This window comes from Colletotrichum destructivum, chromosome 3 (assembly GCF_034447905.1).
Source record: "Colletotrichum destructivum chromosome 3, complete sequence".
NCBI classification, from domain to species: Eukaryota; Fungi; Ascomycota; class Sordariomycetes; order Glomerellales; family Glomerellaceae; genus Colletotrichum; species Colletotrichum destructivum.
This window is the reverse complement of record NC_085898.1, coordinates 5,917,970-5,939,657: the sequence shown is the minus strand read 5'-3', so window position 1 is coordinate 5,939,657 and position 21,688 is coordinate 5,917,970. Positions and strand designations below refer to the sequence as shown.

Here is a 21,688-nt window from a genome sequence, read left to right as displayed (position 1 = left end):
TAACCCTAAACCCTAACCCTAACCCTAACCCTAACCCTAACCCTAACCCTAACCCTAACCCTAACCCTAACCCTAACCCTAACCCTAACCCTAACCCTAACCCTAACCCTTCCACAATCCTTCCACAATCCTTACTCACGCGTCGACGAACCCCTACAACCCCGCCATCCACCTTCCACCTTCCACAATCCTTACTCACGCGTCGACGAACCTACTCTTCCAACAACTCACAAGCTTAGCGGGGGCTGGCTAGACGCCTGGGTTCCTGGGTTCCTGGGTTCCTACCACGTTGCAACAGTCGTCTGCCGTTCCGACGCTTATTGGGACCCTCCCCGTAGCCGCCTAAGCCACCGTTCTGCCTTGTCTACGTCGTCTACGTTAACCCTAACCCTCGACTGCCGTCCCCTACCCGTGCACAGTGCAGAAAGCCGTGTGATATCCATTTACACTGTCTGCGCCTCCCTTCCCTCCTACTATGTCTTCTCCTTCTTGCGGCTACGCCTGACTGTCTAAAGAGAAGGCCTTTGTCTCTTAACCATGTCTGTTAACCATGTCAATTAACCCTAACCCTGCTCCCTAACCCTCCTTAGGTCCTACCCTAACCCTAACCCTAAGCCCCCCTATCCCTACCGAGGCAGTGCCGCTGCACCAGCACCTCCCACGCCGCCAGCGCGTTCGTTGACGTCTCCTCCCCGTCCACATGCCGTGACCGCCCCAGCCACCCTGTGAATTCCTCCTCGTCGCCCGCGTCCACCTCGAACGCCTCAAACAGCCACCGCTGCGCCGCGCTGAATTGGCTCGTCCACTGGATCGCCGGCAGCACCGCGTCCATCCACCGGCACCCGCCCCCAGCCCCGCCCCCAGCCCCGGGCCCGGCCCCGGCCCCGGCCCCGGCCCCGGCCCCGGCCCCGGCCCCGGCCCCGGCCCCCGTGTCCCGCCCCCGCCCCTGCCCCCCTCCGGCTCCCCTCCTGCCCTGACCCTCCCCCGCCCCCCCTTCCCGCCCACCCCTCCTCGCACACCGTCTGCGGGAGCCCGCACAGCCAGCAGCACGCAAACCGCTCGAACCGCACCTTCGCCCGCCACCGGAGGAATCGCCCGCCCTCCAGCCGCGGGCAGCATCCTGTCTTGTGTCCCTGGAACCGACCACGCTTCCACTCAATCCTCTTCCCGTTGCACCACGCCATGTAACACACTGCGCATCCGCCCTCCACCTCCCTCAGCCACTCCTGCAGGCCCTTCGACAACGCCTGCCTTGCCTTGGTGTCCTGTGCTGCCCGGCTAACCCTAACCTCCTCCCCGTCCCCGTCCCCGCTGCTGCCTGCCTCTTCTTCCGCAACCCCCTGGCAGTGGTCGCATGCCTCCGCCCCGAGCTGCCGGCAGTCTCTGCCGTCTCCGTCCATAAACTCCCCGAGTACCGCCCGCCGGCACCCCTCCGTCTCCATGAGCGCCTGCATCCCCTGCTGGTCCACCTGGTTCACGTCCGCCGCGAACGCGTCCCGCTGCGGCCCCCTCTCTCCGTCCCGGAAGATCACCGACTCCACCGTCTCGCCCTTGTCCCGGCCCCCTCGCCCCGTCTGCTGCGCGAAGTCCACGAGCCCGTACGGCGCCTCTGCGTGGATCACCGCCACCACGCCCCGGATGTCTACCCCCGACCCGAGTCCCGTTGTTGCTGCCATCCACCGGCTTCCGGACCGCCCCTTGGACCACGCCTCGAGCGCCTCCCATCGCCCCTCCGCGCTCAGGGACCCGTGGTACGCCGCGCATCCGATCGCCGTCGCCACCTGCTTGCATTTGGCCTTGGACCGGCAGTAGACCACCCCCTTCTGACCTGCTGCCATCTGCCGCCCGAGTCGCCCGACCTCGTCCACGACCGCCGTCATGATCGCGGGGAACCCCCCGGGCACCACCCCTGCTACGCGGTATCGGATGTTGACCCGCGCCGTGCTGGCCCGCACCGTCGTTGCGTCCTCCGCCAGCATCAGCCGCCGGAACCACGCCTCCATCCGGACCGGCAGCGTTGCCGTCAGCAGGATCATCGGCACCCCGAACCGGTAGAGGCCCTTGACCTCCGCCAGCTGGGGGCGGTACCCGCCGTCGAGGAGCATCGTGTGACACTCGTCCACGAAGATGCGCTTGAGCACCCTGCGCGCCCGGAGTCCTTCGCCGTAGGACAGGAACTCGGCGAACTGGGAGTGCTCCGCGCTGACGAACACGATCGACGCCACCCGTTCCCCCTCCCGCCGGCCTGTCACCGCCCTCGGCTGCCAGTGGAGCACGTCGACCCCGGCTGTCCTGGCCCCCTCGACGAGGCTGTTGAGGAGCGCCGCGAACGGCACGACCACGATGCTGACCCCGCCGTGCACCTCCCGCACCGCCGGCAGCTGGAAGAGCGCGCTTTTGCCTGCCCCCGTCGGCAGCACCACGATGAGGACGTCGCCCTGCCGCAGCGACATGACCCTGCGCGCCGCCTCGTGCTGCTCCGCCGTCCTCCAGCCCGCCTCGTCCCCGAAGAGCACGCGCAGCCCGGCCTCGAGCCGCCTGTCCAGCTCCGCCTCCTCCGGCGCGCTTCTCCGTGCCAGCATGGCGTCGTTGGCGGCTCGCTTCCGGCGGCCCGAGTGCGTGGCCTGCTGCTCTCGGCTGGTGGCCGGCCTCGTGGGGGTGGCTATGGGGTTGGCCGGTGCTGCTGCCTCCGCCGGCTGGCCTGATGCCCTCCGCTTCCTGGACAACGACGCAGGTGCTGCTGGTGTGCCGACTGGGTACGTGGCGCCGGCGTCGCCGGCGGCCAGCTGTCCCTGTCGCTCGGCTTGCCTCTGCTGCCCCCCCTGCCCTCCCGACGGCGGCGGCAACTCGAGGAAGGCGTGCCACAGCCGGCTGATCTCGCGGAAGTTGGCCACCATCTCCGGCTGCAGCTGGTTGGGGAACTGCACGTCGATGGCGTAGTGCCGCCTGGCCGTGACCCCGGCGTGCGTTGCCTGCAGGTCCCATACGAACTCCAGCCGGGACTTCCTCCGCACCTCGCCCGTCAGGGGGTCTGTTCCCGTCGTCCCGCCGCCTGCGCCGCCCGCGCCCGGCCCGGCCCCATCGTCCTCCTCGGCCATCTCGACCTCCGCCTGCTTCACCACGAGGCCGCGGATCCTCCTGCCCAGCTCGATGGCTACGTGCCGGTAGCTCGACACCGTGAGGCGGACGCCTATCGCCGCCGACGTCGCCGCGTCGAGCTCCTTGCTGAGCTCCGTCGTGTCCCACAGGCCCCGGCGCCCGTCCTTCCAGAGCCACGGGTGGAGCGAGGCCGGCGGGCCCTGTATGCCGGCCTCGGCCTGGAGGAGCCTCTCGAAGGGCAGCAGCCAGGCGACGTAGGCCACCATCATCTTGCCGACCGCCTCGGGCAGGAAACGGGCCACCTTCCGGCTGAGGCCCCGGATCGCCCGGTTCTTGTCCCGGTCCGTGACGAGCATCACCTGCCCGTCGAAGACGAAGACGTTCCGCGCCATGTCCTGCGTGTCGCAGTACCGCATCGTCGTCATCTCCGGCCCCCGCCCGGGCTGGCCCCCCCATATGTGGGCCGACGCGAGAAGCGACCGCTTGAAGGACTGCGCCCTGGCCAGCCAGCCGAGCACGCCGTCGCGCCGCCACTGCTGCAGCCTCGCGTCCCACATGCTGCCGCGGCAGAGCTCGGCCAGCGTCCCGGGCCCCGGCCGGAGCCAGGCGTTCTTCTCGTGCGTCGCGAAGGACCGCCCGGCGCCTTCGAACACGAGCGTGTCGACGACGCCGTCCAGCGCCAGCTGCCCGCCCGCCTCCGCCCACCCCCCGCGCATGAGCTCGTGCAGCGTTGCCTCGGCCTCGGCCCTGGGCTGCTGCGCCGCCCGTCGGAAGTCGTCGATGGCCACCCGCTGCCCGAGGTAGCGGAGTGCCTGCCCGCTCTTCTCCCACATCACCCGAGGCGTGCCGCCCTCCCTGTTCCGGTGGCCCTTGCCGTACGCCATCATGCGGATGATGGCGCTGAAGGGCGTGTGCGACCCGTCGGCGAGCCAGTGCCGGTACTGCTCTACAAAGCCGTCCACTACCTCCGCGCTCATCTCGTTGGGGTCCCCGTCGATTGCCTCCTTCTCGAAGAAGTGTTCCAGCATCAATATGCGCCCGCACCACAGGAGCCCCGCGAGCCGCTGGGTGAACCGGGATGCCGGGCTCCACCCAACCCCGCTGCTCTGACCGCTTCCGCTACCGCTGCCGGCCGTCCCCCCACTCCTCTTTGCCGGGTTCATGACCCCGAGCACGGCGGTGAAGTGGATGAGCGGGTTCGCAAAAGTGTCCACGGCAACCTTCTGCTTTAGGGACACAATGCAGAACTGGTACACCCGTCGATCTAGCGCCCTGCTGTGCTCTGGGCGGCCGCCGTCGGCCGCTTGGCTGGCCCCGGCAGCCCCAGACCCACGGCGGAGGATTTGTTGACCCTCCATGCTGAGGGTGTTGCTCCTGCTGCTGGTGGCAAGCCGGCCGGCTGCGTAGCTGCTGTCGTTGTCGCTGTCGTCGTCGTAGTAGTGACCGTTGTTGTCGTCGTCCTCGCTCTCGGTACTCGCCCTGGTCGGCTGTGTCTGGCTGTAGCACCAGCTGCCCCGACCTTGACGGCTTGCACTGGCGTCGCCTGCTACGGCGAGGGCCTCGGCCATTGCGTCCAGTGCCGTCCACTGCTCGTCTGTGAAGCGGATCCTGCGCTGCTGTTGTGCCTCTGTCCGGCCTAGCTGATGCGCCCGTAGGCAGTAACAGAGATACCTCTCCCACACCGCCTGGTAGTTCCGGACTGTTGATTCCATTTGCTCGAGCGCGAACGGCCGTCCGTGGGGCTTGGCCGGATCGACGCTCTTCAGCCACCTCTTTGTCTCGTGGGGCACCTTGTCGAGCCGGAGGGAGCACCTGGCCACCTCGTGGCGGAAGCTCTCCTGCAGGAGGGCCAGCCGTCGCTGCTCCTCCCGGCCCTCCTCGTCCCGGACCGTGTCCCGCGCTGCCGCCGACAGGGGCGCCTTCCCGGCCTCGTACAGGTCCACCAGGTTGCGCCCGTCGAGGTGTACGGCCCAACCCATCTCCCTCACCCAGGCCGACTGTCGGTTGACGTCGGAGGTGGCGACGACTGTCCGCTCCCAGTGCTCGTCCTCGGCTGTCATAAGCTCCTGCCGTCTCGCCAGCCGCTCGGCGAATACGTCGTTGCTCCCCTGCCGGGGTGACTGCGACAGCGGCCCTCCCTCGTTCGTCCCGGGGTCGCGGACGATCCAGTACCGTGCGTAGCGGCCTTGCGATAGCGACTGCAGCCTTACTGCCCCCCAGTCGATGGGCTCGGCTTCTTTGCTGTTGGTAGCCCTGGGGCCGACTGCCGGCCTGCCTGTGCTGTGTGTCCCTTGCTGTACGTGCAGCTTCACTAGCTTCCGGCTGCTTGTCCGGAAGTCGCACCGCCTGCATCCATATCCGTCTAGCACAGTTAGCTGCTCAAGTGGCAGGCTGCCGTCCGGTGGTAGTTCGCATGTGTGGGGGTCCTCAAGAGGGCTGTCATAGGCGGCCGCCCAGGCTAGGTCGACCACTGCACGGAGCGTTGCTCCCTTGAGCTGGTGAGTCTGCCGGAAGTGGCCCTCGACGCCACCGTCCGGTCGGACCGCCTGCTTGCAGTGCGTGCAGACAGCAACCCGAGGCCGCTCTACAAAGGTGAGGTACAGACTGGCGTTGACGTCTGCACAGGGTGGACTGCCTCTGCCGCTTGTACAGCTGCTTCCGCCCATTGTCGTCTTAGTCTGCAGTGTTGAATTACTAAACATCAGCCTATTCAGCATAGGCTCTCTTTAGAAAAACACAGGTGGTTATAGTATAAAGGGTTAGGTAGGCATAGTAAACAAGACTATGTTTATTAAGTAGGTAGTTGCTTTAATTATCTTTACATGCCATGTTGCATAGTGGGTCTGGCGTTGCTAGAGAGACTAGCAGCCTTTATAGTGTAGTAAGCAGAGAGGGGATAGGGGGGAGGAGGTAAAGAATAAGAAGAAAAAAAACCTAGATAAGTTTAAAAAGGAAAATAAAAGATTTTTAAGTAAAAAGAATAAATAGTATTACTAGCTAGGAAGGCTAAATTATGTTATTTATAGTATTGTAAGAAATACTAGTGTTTTCTATCTACAATATTGTAAGGTATAAGAATAAGAAGAAATGAAAAGTAAGAAGAATAGGGAAAGGGTTAAGCTGTACACTACTGTAGGCCTACTAAGTAACTTAAGGGGGTATAAAAGATAAAGTCCTCCTTCTATCCTTACTACTTACATTTGCAGGGTTTATAGTCTCTTTAGCTGCTGTCTTCTTTATAGATTACTAATCTATTACTCTTCCCTACCTTATGCAAATGTTGCTTATCCCCTTGTTTAGCTAGACTACACCTTACCTCCCCTATCTACTGCAGGCAGAGGTTGTTCTTCTGTTCTTTTCTACATTACTCCGTCTTTAGCCTACAGGTCTATTTTTGTAGAAACGCAAACTAATCCCTCTTAAACAACGTTATAGTAACTAAGATTATAAGTATAAAATTTATAATAGCTTCTATAAGCTTGAAATAGCTTTGCTTTTATTACTATAGTAACTACTAGAAGTACTTTTAATTATATCTATTAATCTCCCTAATTCCCTTCTTAGTAGCTAGCCCTAAGTAGTCTAGCCTTACTTACTTACTATAAAGGAGTTTCTAAGGTTTATTAGTTTAGGGTTCTATAATAGAGCTACTTTAACCTATAGCCTTTACTAAACTACATTTACATAGAGTAAGCCTACTACAACTTAACTAAGGTTAGTATACTACCCTAGGGCTAATAACTAGCCCTAGTAGGCACTAGTACTATAGATTGTAGATAGCAATAAGGTAACTACAAATAGGAATTAGGACATCTTTACCTAGGATAGGACTTAGTCCTCTATAGGCAGTCTACTCTTCTACATGCCGCTTATTCTAGGGTTTATCTTCTAATAATTTGCAACACAACTAAGGTGGAAGGATTGCCTTCCTGCCCTTATAGCCTTGGCGAGAGAGATCTATAACAATTGGATCTGGGGGTCTGGACTTGCAGCAGAGCCGGGCTTCGAACTAGGGACGGCCTTGCCGCCTGCTGGCCTGCTGCGGGCGATCCCTCCTCTAGTCTGGTCTGTGGCCGGCTGGCCTTGCGATCCTGCCCTTGATGCGAACCCTGGCTCCTGTGAGGCCCCCAGGCGGTCCGGACTTTGGTCCGAACCTCCGGGTTGGCGTAGGGTGGCCTTCGTGCGGGGCTGAGGATGGCGCGCCGTCGCCGAGACGCCGTCGACCTTGAAGGTGACGGGCCTGCGTTTTCAGAGAGAGATCGATGCGCTGCCGACTTTGAACGTCGGGTCCATGAGTACCAGCCTCAAAGCAGGCTGGGCAGGCAGTGCAACGGCTTTATCAGGGGGGTCAATTCGTCAGGTTTTATAGGCTGCAGGAAAACAATCCCCTGCTTGGTTGTTTCGAAAGGGAAGGAACGGGCCGTCTGCACCTTCCCTTCAGAGGGGTTTCTATAAAAAAAAGGGGGATAGAAAAACAGCCAACACCCCCTCCCTCACCCCCTCTTTTCCTTCCTCCTTCAGCTACACAGGCCAGCCCTCTCAGCCGAAGCTGATCTTCTGTGACTGGTGTTGGAGGCCACCTGGGGCCTGCCCTCGCCGGCCGGCCTTGTTCCTGGGCCCGGCCTCCGCTGCGCAGTCCGGTCTCTGGTCCGATCCGTGGCCGGCTCTGTGCGGGCAGTCCGGACTTTGGTCCGATTCGAGGCGGCCCACTCCTCGCCCGGGCCCAGCAGTCGGATCTCTGCTTAGGGTTTCCGGCCTTCAGCCCTGCAGTATTTTAACGGCTGCCTTCGGCCCCGCCTTAGTGAGTGATCAATAAATACCTATAATAACCCTGCCTGTCCTCTTTTGCTGGATTCTTTAGACGGTAGCAAACGTCTTTGTGGCCCTGATACAGGCGCTTCGCGTTTAAGTCTGATTGGATCCGGAGATCTGGACCTGCGGCTGAGCCAGGCATGGAAACAAGGGCGGCCTTGCCGCCTGCTGGCCTGCCTCGGGCGATCCCTCCTTTGGTCCGATCTGTAGCTGTCCGGCCTGGCAGTCCTGTCCTTAGTCTGATCCCTTGCTCTAGAGGCCTCGGCCGTCCGATCCTTGGCCGGCCCTGGCGACCCTGTTGACCTTGCCTGGCAATGTTGATAATAGACGACGCCAAGGCGAGAGACCAGCCACGACGGCGAGGCGCAAGATCTCAACATGTTTGTTGACTGGATTAACTGTACGTGCTGCAGGGTTTTATAGGCTGCCTTTGGCCTACCTTAGTTAGCAATATATAAATCCCTATTATAACCCTGCCTGCCCTCTTTTGCTGGATTCTTCACACAGTAGCAAACGTCTCTGTGGCCCCGATACAGGCGCTTCGCGTTTAATTCTGATCGGATCCGGAGATCTGGACCTGCGGCCGAGCCAGGCACGGAAGAAGGGGCCGGCCTTGCCGCCTGCTGGCCTGCCTCGGGCGATCCCTCCTTTGATCCGATCCGTGGCCGGCTGGCCTTGCGGTCTTAGCCTTGGTCCGATCCTGGCCTTGCAATCCTGCCCCTGGTCCGATCCCTGGCCGGCTCTGGCGGCCTTGTTGTCAGCCCTTCCACAATCGGCGTGCCTCTCCATCTGAGAGCGTGCAGTACATCGTGGATTGTGATTGTCTTGGCCCCACGATGGTGGCTTGAGGTTGACGAGGGCAGCCTTGTTGAGAGTAGGTAGGCTTTTATACTAGATAATGTACTGGTTACGCATTGTATGTATTGTTGCTAGGGACAATCTGTCTATTTATTGCAGGCAGCTAATTGCAAGGGTTGAGTTAAAGCACCTACCTTTTACCTACCCCCCCTATTTCAACCCCCTATTTAGACTATAGACTAAAGGTGCTACTTTTAACCCTATCTCTAATAAAACTAGCTATTAGATTATAAATAAGATATAATCCTATATGTAAATAATAGTACTAACTATTAAAGTAGTAGGGCTTATATACATTTTATTAGTATTTTAATCTTACTATTAATTAAAGTAAACTAGACTTATTACTTACTTCTCTAATTATATATATGTATATGTAATATACTTTATAGATAGTACTATAAAGACTACTTAAGTTTTATGCTATAGTTAACATTATATAATAGAGTATTCTATAATATCTTTTCTATTCTACTAATTTAATACTTATAGAAAGGCTTTAAAAGAATAAGACTACTTCTACTTAGTCTACTATATTTTAAAAGCGAATACTACTAGTCTTTTAATATTCTATCCCATAGTTATTAAATAAATTAATAATATTAAAACAAAGCCTAACTTTACTATAACCTTAATGTAGCTGTAGTAATACTACATTAAATTTATCAATTATACTTATTGTAGATTAGGTTAATAAAAACTAGATAAACGCTTAATTTTTATACTTATATATAATGTTTTAGGAAAGTTAAACTTAGTAGTACTTTTATGTTTTTTTAAACTACTAAAGCTAGCTATCTAATAGGAAGGTAAAAAGTAGCACTTTTTATACGAATAGGTGTAAATAGGTAAAAAAGTAGGTGCTTTAACTTACGTTAATCTAGAGGTCTAACCCTGCACTTACGCTAGGGCGGCCCTAGGGGTTATTGTATCTCCCTGTGCAATCCCTCCTTTGGTCTGATCTGTGACCGGCCGGCCTTGTGATCCTGTCCCTGGTCCGATCCTGGCCTAGCGATCCTGCCCTTGGCCCGAACCTCCGGGTTGGCGTACCGTGGCCTTCGTACAAGTCCTAGGATGGCGCGCCGTCGCTGAGGCGCCGTCGACCTGGAAGATGACGGGCCCGCGTTTTCAGAGGGAGATCGATGCGCTGCCGACTTTGAACGTCGGGTTCATGAGTACCAGCCTCAAAGCAGGCTGGGCAGGCAGTGCAGCAGCCTTATCAGGGGGGATGATTCATCCGGTTTTATAGGCTGCAGGAAAATCATCCCCTTTTTAGTTGTTTGAAAACGGATGGAACAGGCTGTCTGCACCTTCCCTTTAGGAAGGAATAAGGGGGGGGGGGGGGGGGTTATAAACGCAGCTTCCCCCCCTCCATCACCCCCCTCCTTCCCTTCTCCCCACCCTGTGAGGTCAAATGACTTACCCCTGGAAGGGGGAGGGGTTCGGGCCTTCCTTCCCCTGGGAGGCTGCAACAGAGGCGGCCCAGGTCGCCTCGTACGATCCGGACTCTGGTCTGATCCCTGGCCGGCTCCGGCGGCCTTGTTGACCTCGCCCGGCCCGGGCCTTCGAGCTCTGCAGTCCATGGCGAGTGTCGAGTACACTACCAAGACCCTGCTGGGGTTAGGTATGCAATGTTATCTTGGCCTTAGGCCCTGCATGGTTTTATAGGCTGCTGGCCTGTCTCGGGCGATCCCACCTTTAGTCCGATCTCTGACCGACCGGCCCTGTAGTCCTGTCCTTGGTCTGGTCCCTTGCTCCTAAGGCCTCTACCGTCCGATCCGTGCCTGTCCCTGGCGACCTTGTTGACCCTGCCTATCAATATTAACAATGGACGACGCCAAGGCAAGACACCAGCTACAACAGCAAGACGCAAGATCTCAACATGTTTGTTACCTAGATTAACTGTATGTACTGCAGGATTTTATAGGCTGTCTTTACCTTACTAACTACTACCTTACCTTGTTAATCTTTCTTAAGAGTCTAACCCTAAGCTAAATGGCCTCTAATCTCTTATTCTTTATTCTTAATCTACTAAGATACCTATTAGTTAGTATGAGAATACCTTCTTTACTAACTAACCCTTTAGGTACTAAATTTACTAATGTAAAGTTTTCTATATTAATACTGAATGATATTATAGTGTTTGTATAAGTTTTGATGTATTTGTATTTATATTTCTTCCTATTCTTATAGAAATGCAAACTAACCTCTAACTTACTTTCTATATGTATAGAAATACAAATTAATCCCTATCTTGCTTTCTATTTTCATAGAAACGCAAACAAAGCGCTGCAATTATCTCCTTTTTTAGTACTTTTATTACATTTCTAAAAAAGATTCTAAATCTAAACTAAAACACACTACATAATAAAAGCCAGCTCTAACGTTAGGACTATCCTTAATATAGATCTGCGTAGTTGTTAGATAGTAGTATACTTTACAACCTAGCAGTTAGGACCTGCATGCATGTGCGTATATATGCAGATATGTAGGTGTAATACTATCCTATATGTCTTTATCTATTCTATCCATTCTATCTATCTATCTAGGGGAGGGATAGGGGATTGTTGATTGACGTTCCAGGCGACGACGACGGTTGGCTGACCATGCCTGGTCCGTGCGTCTTGCGGCGACTGCGCGTGCATGCATGGGGTAAGGGTTGCGGAGGGGGTTAAGGGTTAGTGAGTAAGTGAGGGGAACAAAGGGTTGCGGAGGGGGGGAACGGGTCTTGGTAACCCCCTACGGTAATCGGCTGAAAAAACAATCGGCAAAACGCACGGACCAGCCCTCCCCTTCTTGCGCGCAACCCTGCACCCCAACCCTGGTATTCGGCCAGAATACCACCGTCAATGACGCTTAGGGGTTTAGATAATGTTGCCTATAGCTTAGAGGGTCTAAACCTCCTGCTAAAGGGATGTAGCTTAGTCTGCTTTGTTCTTTAGAATCTTAGTTTGTTCTATAAGTTTATTAATAAGTTTCTAAGTAGTAGCTAGGTTGTTGTTATTTTATCCTAGCTTAGCGCAAATCTAGTTGTAGACTTTACTAGTAAGAGAGACTTCTCTATTAGTATTAGGCTAGAGTTTAAGTAGACAGAAGTCCTCTATAGTCTAGTTCTTAGCTAACTCCTAGGTAAGGTTCTAAGCTTGTTGTTAGCCCTAGGAGCTAGAGCTAGAAGTAGGAGTGTAATAAGTAGCTATTTTGTTAATACTATTTATTAGCTTTATAGGGTTAACTTACTAAATAGGAGCAATTAAAGTGTTACAGTTAGCTTTCTATAGTAGTATCTATTAGCAGAAGCTAAGGTAATAGTGCTATTAAACAGTGCTGTAAGTTATACTAAAAGGATTAGGTCTTTAGAGGATATAGTAATTAGTTGTATACTTAATAAGGGGCTTATAACGTTAGTTACTAGTAAAGGGTGCTAAGAGTATCTAAGGGGATAATTACAAAGTTGATTGCTAAAGAGCTATAGAAGTCTATCCTTAAGTCTATCTAAGTCTATCCTATATATAAGTCCTATATGCTTGTTGCTAAGGTTCTAGCTTACACCTAATTACTAGTAATCTAGGTGTTGTATAGAGTAATTACTTAAAGTAAGGCGCATAAGCGCTTACATTGTAATCAACTATGCTTACGCATAATTAGTTGCTTACTTCCTTATCTCTATGTAACCTTATATTATAGTTCTTCTGCGCTGGAGGAGTGCACCCTGGTTTCCTGTGTCTGCAGTGTATAACTTGTTTGTAACCGCCAGGTGCCCTGTAGGGGCATCCCCTGGTCCTGTTATGTTTGATGGGTTGTAACATATAGCTTGTTGTGTTCCTTAGGATAGGGTCTTTTAACTAGCTATACTATAGCTTGTTGTGTTCTTTAGGATAGGGTCTTTTAACTAGCTATACTATAGCTTGTTGTGTTCCTTAGGATAGGGTCTTTTAACTAGCTATACTATAGCTTGTTGTATTCCTTAGGATAGAGTAGTATAGCTTATAAGGGCTATAAGAAGAAAAAAGCTATAAAATCTACTTAGCTTTTAGATTTTTAAATCTAATTATATATAATAGATAGGATTAGCTTAGCTAGATAGCAGGACTTATTATTATTAGCAGACATTAGTATTAATTTTACACCTTTACCTACACTTTTCTAGAGGACTTTTTTAATTAATTGTAATCTGTTTTGCTTACTTTAAGTAAATTAAATCTAAAAATTAAAGCCTCTATCTATTGCTATACAACTTTTAATAATCTAAATGTATAGAAGTAGGACTTACTTTTGCTTCTAGCCCTAATAACAGCCTAGTAGCGCTGCGCGCTGCTAGACTGTTTTAGTAGGGTAGGTTGTTTTAGTAGGTGCTGCTTTTGCGCATGTAGCCTATTCTAATATCTTTACGTTTTTATAGAAACAGAAAGAGTCCCTCTATATCTTTGCGTTTTTATAGAAACAGAAAGAGTCCCTCTATATCTTTGCGTTTTTATAGAAATAGAAAGAGTCCCTCTATGTCTTTGCGTTTTTATAGAAACAGAAACACTCCCTAGAGTTCTTTCCGTCTTTACTAAACCAGAAGGAATCTAAAAAATCCCCTATGCCTAAACCAAACACAACTATATAATACACTCTACCTAGAAATGCAGAACCTAAGTAACGCAACGCTACTAGCTAATAGACTAATTTCTTTTTACAGCTTGCTTTAAGCAACATTTAGGGTTGCTCTTCTTTCTTACAAAACTGCACTTGTAGTGTTCCTAAGTTATTAGTGATTGATGCTGCGCGGTTGTTTAAATGTACTAATCGCTTGGGTGCCGTACGATTCGGTAAGCCACCCCCACACTCGGATTCGGATATGGAGACGTCGGTATCGGCGTCGGAGGCCGAAACTTACAGGACATGCCTGGCCTGGTCCTTCCAGAACCTTCCGGAACAATTGTGATGCCCGAGTCCGCTGCCCCGACGTCCATATTCGAAAGTATCTTATCCTACTATTCCGCAGTGGTAAGGCCGCTGAGAGGGAATAGACTTGCGCAGGGCCAAAGGATTGCATTGCGTGCCTGTCCGGAGTAACGCCGCAACCCCCAGTAAGCTTGGCGGTTGGTCGGTCGGCCAACTCACAGTGAGAAAGCCGGAACAAAGAAAATAACATGTCAGGGGCCGTACCTTGTCGGAGAACGGAGAAAGGCTATGCTGCAGGGCATCAGCATGAGTGTATCGTAGCTGTAGTCACATGACAGTATTTGCATCATTCAGCTCATCACATAAGATGACCATGGTGGTATGATTGATGCTGTCAGTTAGACAGGGGTTGGTGGCAGAAGGTCTGTGTTAGGGGTGGCTGATTTAGGTAGGAACCTACAGTCCTGTGCAATGAGGACCGAACTCCGAAGGCATCAGAGGTCAAGCAAACGATACGGAGCAACTATTCTTCTCATCGCATGTATCTGGAGAATTGAAGCGAGAGTATAAAAGTTCAAATTCTACAAGCGCCGGCAACCCTTATGAGCCATGCATGTCTCATGTCCCCTTGCCTTACACACCTGACAGTGCCTAGTTATTCCACTCACAGGTTACGCAACATCAACAGTTAGAGCTGATTGCTTCAACATGGCCAACGTATCTGACTCTTACTCGCCTGCTGGCTCTGAGCCACACACCTACTGGGCTTCTACCCTAGCAAGTGTTGTTTTCGTCGCGTCCCTATTCTTCTTGCACAGCTGGTTCAAGCCGAATCCACTTGCCAATGTCCCCATCGTGGGGAAGGGTTCGCGATGGGCCCGCAGAAAGCATTTCATGCAGGGCAACGCGACTCAGATGTTCCTTGATGCTTATCGTAACGTCGGTTGTGCCCTGAAAACATCATGTGCCTGGATATCCCTGACGTCTTCTACAGCACAAGGACAGCATCTCTCTGATCACAACTGCCAAGAGTAAGATGGATGAACACCGTGATTAGACACTTTGTAGCTGACCCACTCCCAAGCTAGAGATTCAATCCTGGTTCCTCCCAAGTATCTGCCGGAGCTGAGTAAAGCGCCTGACGATGTCATCAGCGCCCAAAAAGCCGTTGAAGAGGTTTGTGAAGCCACACTCACCCTGCCTTTCACTTCCAAGTGCTGACCGAGAAAGTTCATCCAATCCAAATACACGACTGTTGGCTTCGAACTACCCGTTTTCGTACAAGTATCCAGAGCCAACTTGACCCCCGCGCTAAGTTGGTGAACCCTGGTCTGGTGCAATTCCTGCCGAATTGGCTGACCTCCATTATAGACGATCTGAACCCCGCCGTTGCCGAGACAATCGCCAAGACGTTGCAACGCGAACTGGCGCCAACATCCAGTTGGAGCGAGGTTGCTATCAACGCGAAACTCCTGCGCATTATCGCAATTGCCTCTGGGCACGTTTTCGTTGGCCCCAAGCTGTGCGATAATGATGCGTACCTTAGCACGTCAATCGACTTTACCCAACACCTCATGAAAGCCGTGTATGGCATTGCCATGATACCAACCTTTTTGCGGCCTCTCATTGCCCCCTGGCTCCCCATGACGAGGGCGCTACACAAGCGATTGGCTGAGGCCGATGCGGTCTTCCAACCAATAGTAACTGCCAGACAGCAGGCGGCGAAAGAGAGCTCACTGAAGCACAATGACATGCTCCAGTGGATGCTTGATTCGCAGACCCGAGTGGGGGAGCTAAGCACCCGAGATCTGGCGCTGGCGCAGATTGGCGCTAGTTTTGCAGCCATTCATACTACGACGATGACAGCTACTAATGCAGTGTACTGGTTGGCGGCAAAGCCCGAACTAGCCCCCATGCTTCTGGAAGAGGTTGAACAGGTTTTAGAGGAATCCAATGGCCAATTCACAACTGCAGCACTCCAGAACATGAAGAAGATGGATAGCTTTCTTAGGGAGGTTATGAGAGTTACTCCCTTGAGTGCGAGTATGTGATCACTTCCATCGATTACGGACCGCGGTCTTCAGATGACTGACCACTACTTTAATAATAGGTGCCTACGTCCGCAAGGTCTTGAAGCCGTTCGAACTCTCCAACGGCCAGGTGATTCCGGAGGGCATGTTCGTGGAGGTCCCGAGCGTTGGCATCAACCAAGACCCGGAGATCTTCCCGAATCCCGACGTATTTGATGCTCTGCGCTTCTACAAGCTCCGCAGAGATGACAACCCAGCCCAACTGAACCAGCTTCAGGCTGCTTACGTTGGACCCACGCACCTCAGCTTCAGCTTTGGCAAGCACGCTTGCCCGGGGCGGGCTTTCGCCGTCAACGAGATCAAGACGGTGATGGCACATCTTCTCCGCACCTACGACATCAAGTTGCCTGACGGTGTAAACGAGAGATATCCCAGCCTTGTGTTTGGTGATCAGGTATGTAGACCCATTATTGTGTATATGAATGACTAAGGAGATCTAACCGGAATTTGGCGTTAGAATGTCCCTGACCCTACGAAGACTGTTTTGATGAAGCAACGAGACATGGAAGTCCTTGTTTAGATGACTTGCACTGCAAACACATGAGTACTGTAGTGTAGGTAGTGATGGAGTGGCTTGCTGTTTTGCTAGAATCATGGAGCACAAGGAAAGCATGCGGAAAGCAAAACGACTCCGACTCTTGAAAGGGCGGAATTGCAGGCGCATCTAAGCTACAACGTTTCCAGATGAATACAACAATCGTACTTCCGTTTCCTATAGCTTTTTCAGACTTGTTACAATGTCCATTTAGAAACACATGCTCCGCATCAGTGTCTCAACACCTGTAAAGCAGCTCCCGAGCAATAGGTCTCATTCAACAGAAGCAACGAAAATTTCCTCAAAGACGTTTTACTTTATTTTTGCAACAGGCCGGGTAGTAGATGGAACGCTTCTCATGCAGACACTTCGATGATCGAAATTCCCAGACCTTTCAGCATTTGTAAACCTCACTTGCTGACAAAAGACTTTCGTTGATAGCCTCATTGTTCTCACTGGGTTCCCGGTATCTCTTCCGTTTCAATCTAGATGGATGCAACTGCGGGAGCGTTTTCTCAGATCCCGAAAGTTGTCTGCCCTGCGCTGTTGCGAAAGTCAAAATTTGGCTTTCCCGTTATGTTTGATGGCCCGGCCTACGTTGCACCATCGGAGGGCTCCGACCGTGTTGTCCTCCCAATGGCGAAACTCGCCGACTCTTGGCGCGAGTACCTCATGTAGTTAACCGTATTACAAATCAGGCAACGTTTGGCTTCCAGACCTGCATGATGCATTCGGACTAGAATTACCACTCCTGTCAGTGGCACCCAACCAAAGTGCATAGACACGAACCTCGCCCGGAGCTTTAGGCTTTCCAATCGGTGGGAATTCGCTGACTTATTGTCGATCGCACCGATTCCGTCCCATCTTAATACGTTGAATATCCTTGCAATAGACAAGGAACTCGTAGATTCTCGTGAGTGCCCCCTCCGGCACAATGAGTCGCAACGACACCTTTGGGGGCCATGTAAAGGAACGTCGAGTCAAGAGTCTGCCGCACAAGTACCTGTCGGTTAGTCCATAAATGGAGTAAATCGATAAGCCCTGCCTTCTGTTTTTCCCTTTTCCATCGACACACCTCCCTTCCGTTTTGTTCCTATCCTGTTCAACCAGTCCACTTTATCAAAATGTCTCCACCCGAAGATGGCACCAAGCTGGGAGATCGATCTCCAAATCGAATCGACTCGAATCCTGATGGTCCTGTGACGCCCAGCGACAAGACACAGGCAGACGCAAACGTCGATCCGACGCCCGACGAAAACGCCCCCAAATCCGGTGGTCGTGGATGGGCCTTTTGGGCCATCTTCGCCAGCTTGTCCGTCACAGCCCTCCTAAGTTCCATGGAAGGCGGTATTATGTCTACAGCTCTTCCTGCGATTTCGCGTGCTGTAGATGCTGAAAGGGATTACATCTGGGTTGTAAACGTATACTTTCTTACTAGGTATGTTACATCGTGTTGCAGGAGCAGCAGGAGCAAAAGAATTAGTCTAGCTTGGGTAGCTGTACTATATAATCTTAATGCTTACTAACGTGTATCTAGTGCGGCTGTTCAACCTCTCTACGGCCAACTAGCAGACATTTGGGGCAGACGGTGGCCAATGTTGGCTTCTGTGGTCATCTTCGCTGCAGGATCGGCTGTCTGTGGTGCCGCCAACAACGCAGCGACACTCATCGGTGGACGAGCAGTACAAGGACTAGGCGCCGCTGGCATCAACACTCTCGTGGAGATCATCCTTTGCGACCTCCTGCCGCTAAGAGAGCGCGGACAATTCATGGGACTCCTCTTCCTATTCATCGTCATCGGCTCCGTGCTAGGACCCTTTCTCGGCGGCATCATCGTCCAACGGACATCCTGGCGATGGGTCTTCTTTCTAAACTTGCCAATTTGCGGAGTCTGCCTAGCCCTCCTCTTCTTTTCCCTGAACCTCAAGCACCGCAGCGACGAGGACTCGACACTACTGGAAAAGCTTAAAAAGATTGATGTTGTCGGTCTCCTTCTTCTGTGCGCATCTGTCACGTCACTTCTTTACGGTCTTACGTACGGCGGCGGATCAAAGTACGCGTGGTCCCATCCAGTCATCATAATTACGCTGGTTCTAGGTGTCATCGGCCACGCCTTGTTTATCGGCTTTGAGGCATCGCCTTGGTGTTCTTATCCAGCTTTGCCGATATCACTGTTCCAGAACAGAACGTCTGTAGCCGCCTACGTGGCTGAGGCTGTGCAGATCCTGGTATCATACGGCGCCCTTTACTTTCTCCCGCTCTACTTTCAGTCAACGCTTCTAGTGTATCCCGAAAGATCTGGAATTCTTCTCCTACCGTTCTCGATCTTGTTCTGCATATCTGCTGCTGTCGGTGGTGCTCTGGTCACAAACATGGGCAAATTCCGGTTGGTGCATATCGGTAGCTTTGCACTGATGACGATCATGATGGGCGTTTTCACCTTGCTCAACCGTAACACACACCTCGCTGTAATCGCAATCACGGGGATTATCACAGGAATCAGCGTCGGCCTTCCCAACGCCTCCATCTTGACCGCGGTTCAAGCCGCGTTGCCAGACTCGCTCAACGCGGCCAGCACCAGCGCATTCGCCTTCATCAGAAGTATTTCCACTGTCTTCGCCATCACAATTCCAGCTGCAATCTTCAACAGTCGATTTGACGAACTACTCTCGTCCTCCACCCTGGACAGCAATGCGAGAGCAAGCTTAGGCCTTGGCCAGGCGTATCAACAGGCGTCGCGAGATTTTGCCCGTTCCTTCCCTGACGCGGTGCAGAACGAAATCATCGGGTTGTACGAGGTTAGCCTACAGCGCGTCTGGCAAGTACTCATCGCGATCGCGGGTCTTGGTGTTATTGCGTCTTTGATAGAGAAGGACCTGGAGTGTCGCACCGAACAAACAACAGAGGAATTTGGTCTGAAAGAGGAAAAGCCGGGCCAGATATCTTCCAATAGTGAGGTATAGACTATCTCGCATGTATAATCAGTCGTTTAAGTTTTAACCTAGCACTTTCGCATGTTAGGGTTAGGGTTAGCGTTTTAGATAGACTTCTAATTAACTTTCACACTATCAGTTTCTAAGTTACTTAAGTAATAACAAACAGTCTTAATAGATAAGGGTAATTATGAAATTGCAAGTGTGTAGAGGAGAGAATCTAATATAAATAGTAGCAATTTTTAAAGGCTGTAATATAGCTAGCTAGATAGACCTACCTTAATAGAGATAGATCTGTGTAATCCATTTAACCTAGCTAGGCTACTATCTCTACTTTCCTATTTATAATTTAATTAGCATTCTACTATATAATACTAATGCTGTAGATATCTGCATTCGACTTTTAAGTAAAAGTAATAGCTGCTTGCGTAAGTAAAGTGCCTAGCTAACTGTATCCTAAGGTCACTACAATCTCAGTAATATACAATTCTTTCCTACAAGGCAACATATTAACCGCAAGCAATATTAATCGCTTTTGCAATAGTAATAAATATTTAGGATTCTTTATTCAATATTTCGAATTCTTCTAGTGTTTAAACTACGTATAAGAAAGGACACAAATGCTTCAAGAGCATACTCTTTCCGCGCATAAATAGACACAAGCCTTTATCCCTTAGAAACATAGGCGAATGGCTGTAATCCATAACAAAAAGGTTTCTTTGGAGATTGTAATATGAGGAGCATATGCTACAAGAGCACAGGCGGCCTATCTATACCAAGCGCACGATCAAGAAATTGTAAACTTCTTTGACCACACAAGGCTACGGCTCCCATCTTTGCCTGGAGACTCCCCTGTCCCGGACTGGCCGGCACCCACATTTCCTTGTTCTCTAGAGGAACATTGACCAGGCCATCATAGCATCGCTTGGTGTGCTCGTCCACGTCCAAGTACAGCGAGTTACCGCTACCAGATACGAGAACAGGACAGACCACACGTGTGAGATAGTCGACACCATCCTTCTGTTGTGAACCAGCCAGCGAAAACTTCTTCATATGAAGCAGGATATCTGAGGGCGACGAGAGCCCAAAAAAGGTTCCAGCGACAGAGATCTCCCACTTGAGCTGAAATGAGAATGTCTTCAGAGTATTCATCAGCGTGTCTATGACGTCCCGACTCATCCACCCATTCATCCAGGCTGACAGGAACAAGCGAGATACGTGGGCGGTGCCAAAGTCCCACATGTCGAAGAATGGGTCCTGATTAGAAGAAAGAACTTTGTTAGCATAGGGATCATGAAGTTCTGATGCTTGAATGGAACTTACGATTGAGACGCAAGCTTTGACCCTGGGATCAGCAGCAGCGCGAAGTGCATAGTAGCCTCCCATAGATGCACCAGCGACAGCAATGCTGTCGACATCGAGTTCAAGGTTGGGGTTCTTGGCAGAGAAGTCGACGAGATGGTCGATAACGCGCTCCGAAACGATCTCCCAATTTGGTCGCATGACGAGGCCGTGGCGACGAAGCATAACACCCTGGCCAGGCCCATCAAACGTCAGAACGGCATATCCTTGCCGGTAGCCAGAGGAGGGGTACATGAAAAACAGCTCTTCCTGGCAGGAATCCGCTCCTCCAAAGTTCACCAAAATGGGGATCTTTCGGCCAGGGATACGGCAGCTCTCAGGCGGCAGATAGAGGTATCCTGGCAGTCGATGGCCCTCGTAGGGGATAGAAAGCAATTGTACCGGGCAGTCCATAAGATCAATGGCCTTGTGAAAGAGACTGCCCATCCGCTCCGACACAGACAGTGCACACGGATGCTGTATCATGGCCGTGTCGCCATTGGCGGGCGGGGAAGAAACGTACATGTAGCCACTGGCACGGGTGTAGTTGGCAGCTCGCAGGTATGCCCTTCTGGCGGCATCTTTGTCGCCGTGCGCGCAGGCCTCTTTGGCTAAAACCTCAGCTCGCGCCGCCTGTTTAGCCCACGCCTTTTCCCACGATATAGGATCGTTGGCTTTTATTTCGCCCACTGCCTCAAGAACTTCGGCCGTTTCCGCACCGCCATAGACGGTAGTGCCGAGAATCCGAACCGTCTCGAAGTCGAAAAACGAGCTACTTGGGAAGAGTTTGTGCATTTTTGCAATAGTCTGAATTCTGATTCTTAGGTAGTCGTGACGATGGTTTCTGTATTGTGGGCAAAGTAGCCTGAATCTTTTGCATTAGCTTAAGAGATGCAAATAACGGACGCATTGGTATTCTCACCTGTACAAGCAGAAATTAGCTAGCCACAGTCCACTGTGCTTGTGAGGAAATTGGGCAAAGCAGAGTGCAATGCGTAGCCGCTTCTCCTAGTAAAGGTAATTTATTAGATTTACGATGCCACAGCAATGAAGAGAGGGAGCTATGACGGAGAATATACTTTAAAGATGTCCCGAGGTGCCCACATTCGGAGTCGGGGATGCTACTTTCTTTT

At 52.1% G+C, this 21,688-nt stretch overlaps 3 protein-coding genes across 3 annotated transcripts; 2 read left to right on the top strand and 1 right to left on the bottom strand.

Moving 5' to 3' along the window:
- Positions 1 to 14,297: 14,297 nt before the first annotated feature.
- Positions 14,298 to 16,432, top strand: CDEST_05930 (Putative cytochrome P450). Its single transcript, XM_062922089.1, has 7 exons — positions 14,298 to 14,595; positions 14,651 to 14,687; positions 14,741 to 14,832; positions 14,887 to 14,971; positions 15,028 to 15,699; positions 15,767 to 16,140; positions 16,204 to 16,432. The coding sequence occupies exons 1-7, from the start codon at positions 14,365 to 14,367 to the stop codon at positions 16,264 to 16,266; spliced, it is 1,554 nt and encodes a 517-aa protein (XP_062778140.1). The 5' UTR covers positions 14,298 to 14,364; the 3' UTR covers positions 16,267 to 16,432.
- Positions 16,433 to 17,378: 946 nt separating this feature from the next.
- Positions 17,379 to 19,283, top strand: CDEST_05929 (Putative major facilitator superfamily, MFS transporter superfamily). Its single transcript, XM_062922088.1, has 2 exons — positions 17,379 to 17,719; positions 17,819 to 19,283. The coding sequence occupies exons 1-2, from the start codon at positions 17,406 to 17,408 to the stop codon at positions 19,242 to 19,244; spliced, it is 1,740 nt and encodes a 579-aa protein (XP_062778139.1). The 5' UTR covers positions 17,379 to 17,405; the 3' UTR covers positions 19,245 to 19,283.
- Positions 19,284 to 19,961: 678 nt separating this feature from the next.
- Positions 19,962 to 21,506, bottom strand: CDEST_05928 (Putative esterase FrsA, alpha/Beta hydrolase; the record flags this gene model as incomplete). Its single annotated transcript, XM_062922087.1, has 2 exons — positions 21,478 to 21,506; positions 19,962 to 21,420 (listed from the first exon to the last, which is right to left on the bottom strand). The coding sequence occupies exon 2, from the start codon at positions 21,348 to 21,350 to the stop codon at positions 19,962 to 19,964; it is 1,389 nt and encodes a 462-aa protein (XP_062778138.1). The 5' UTR covers positions 21,351 to 21,420; positions 21,478 to 21,506.
- Positions 21,507 to 21,688: the final 182 nt, after the last annotated feature.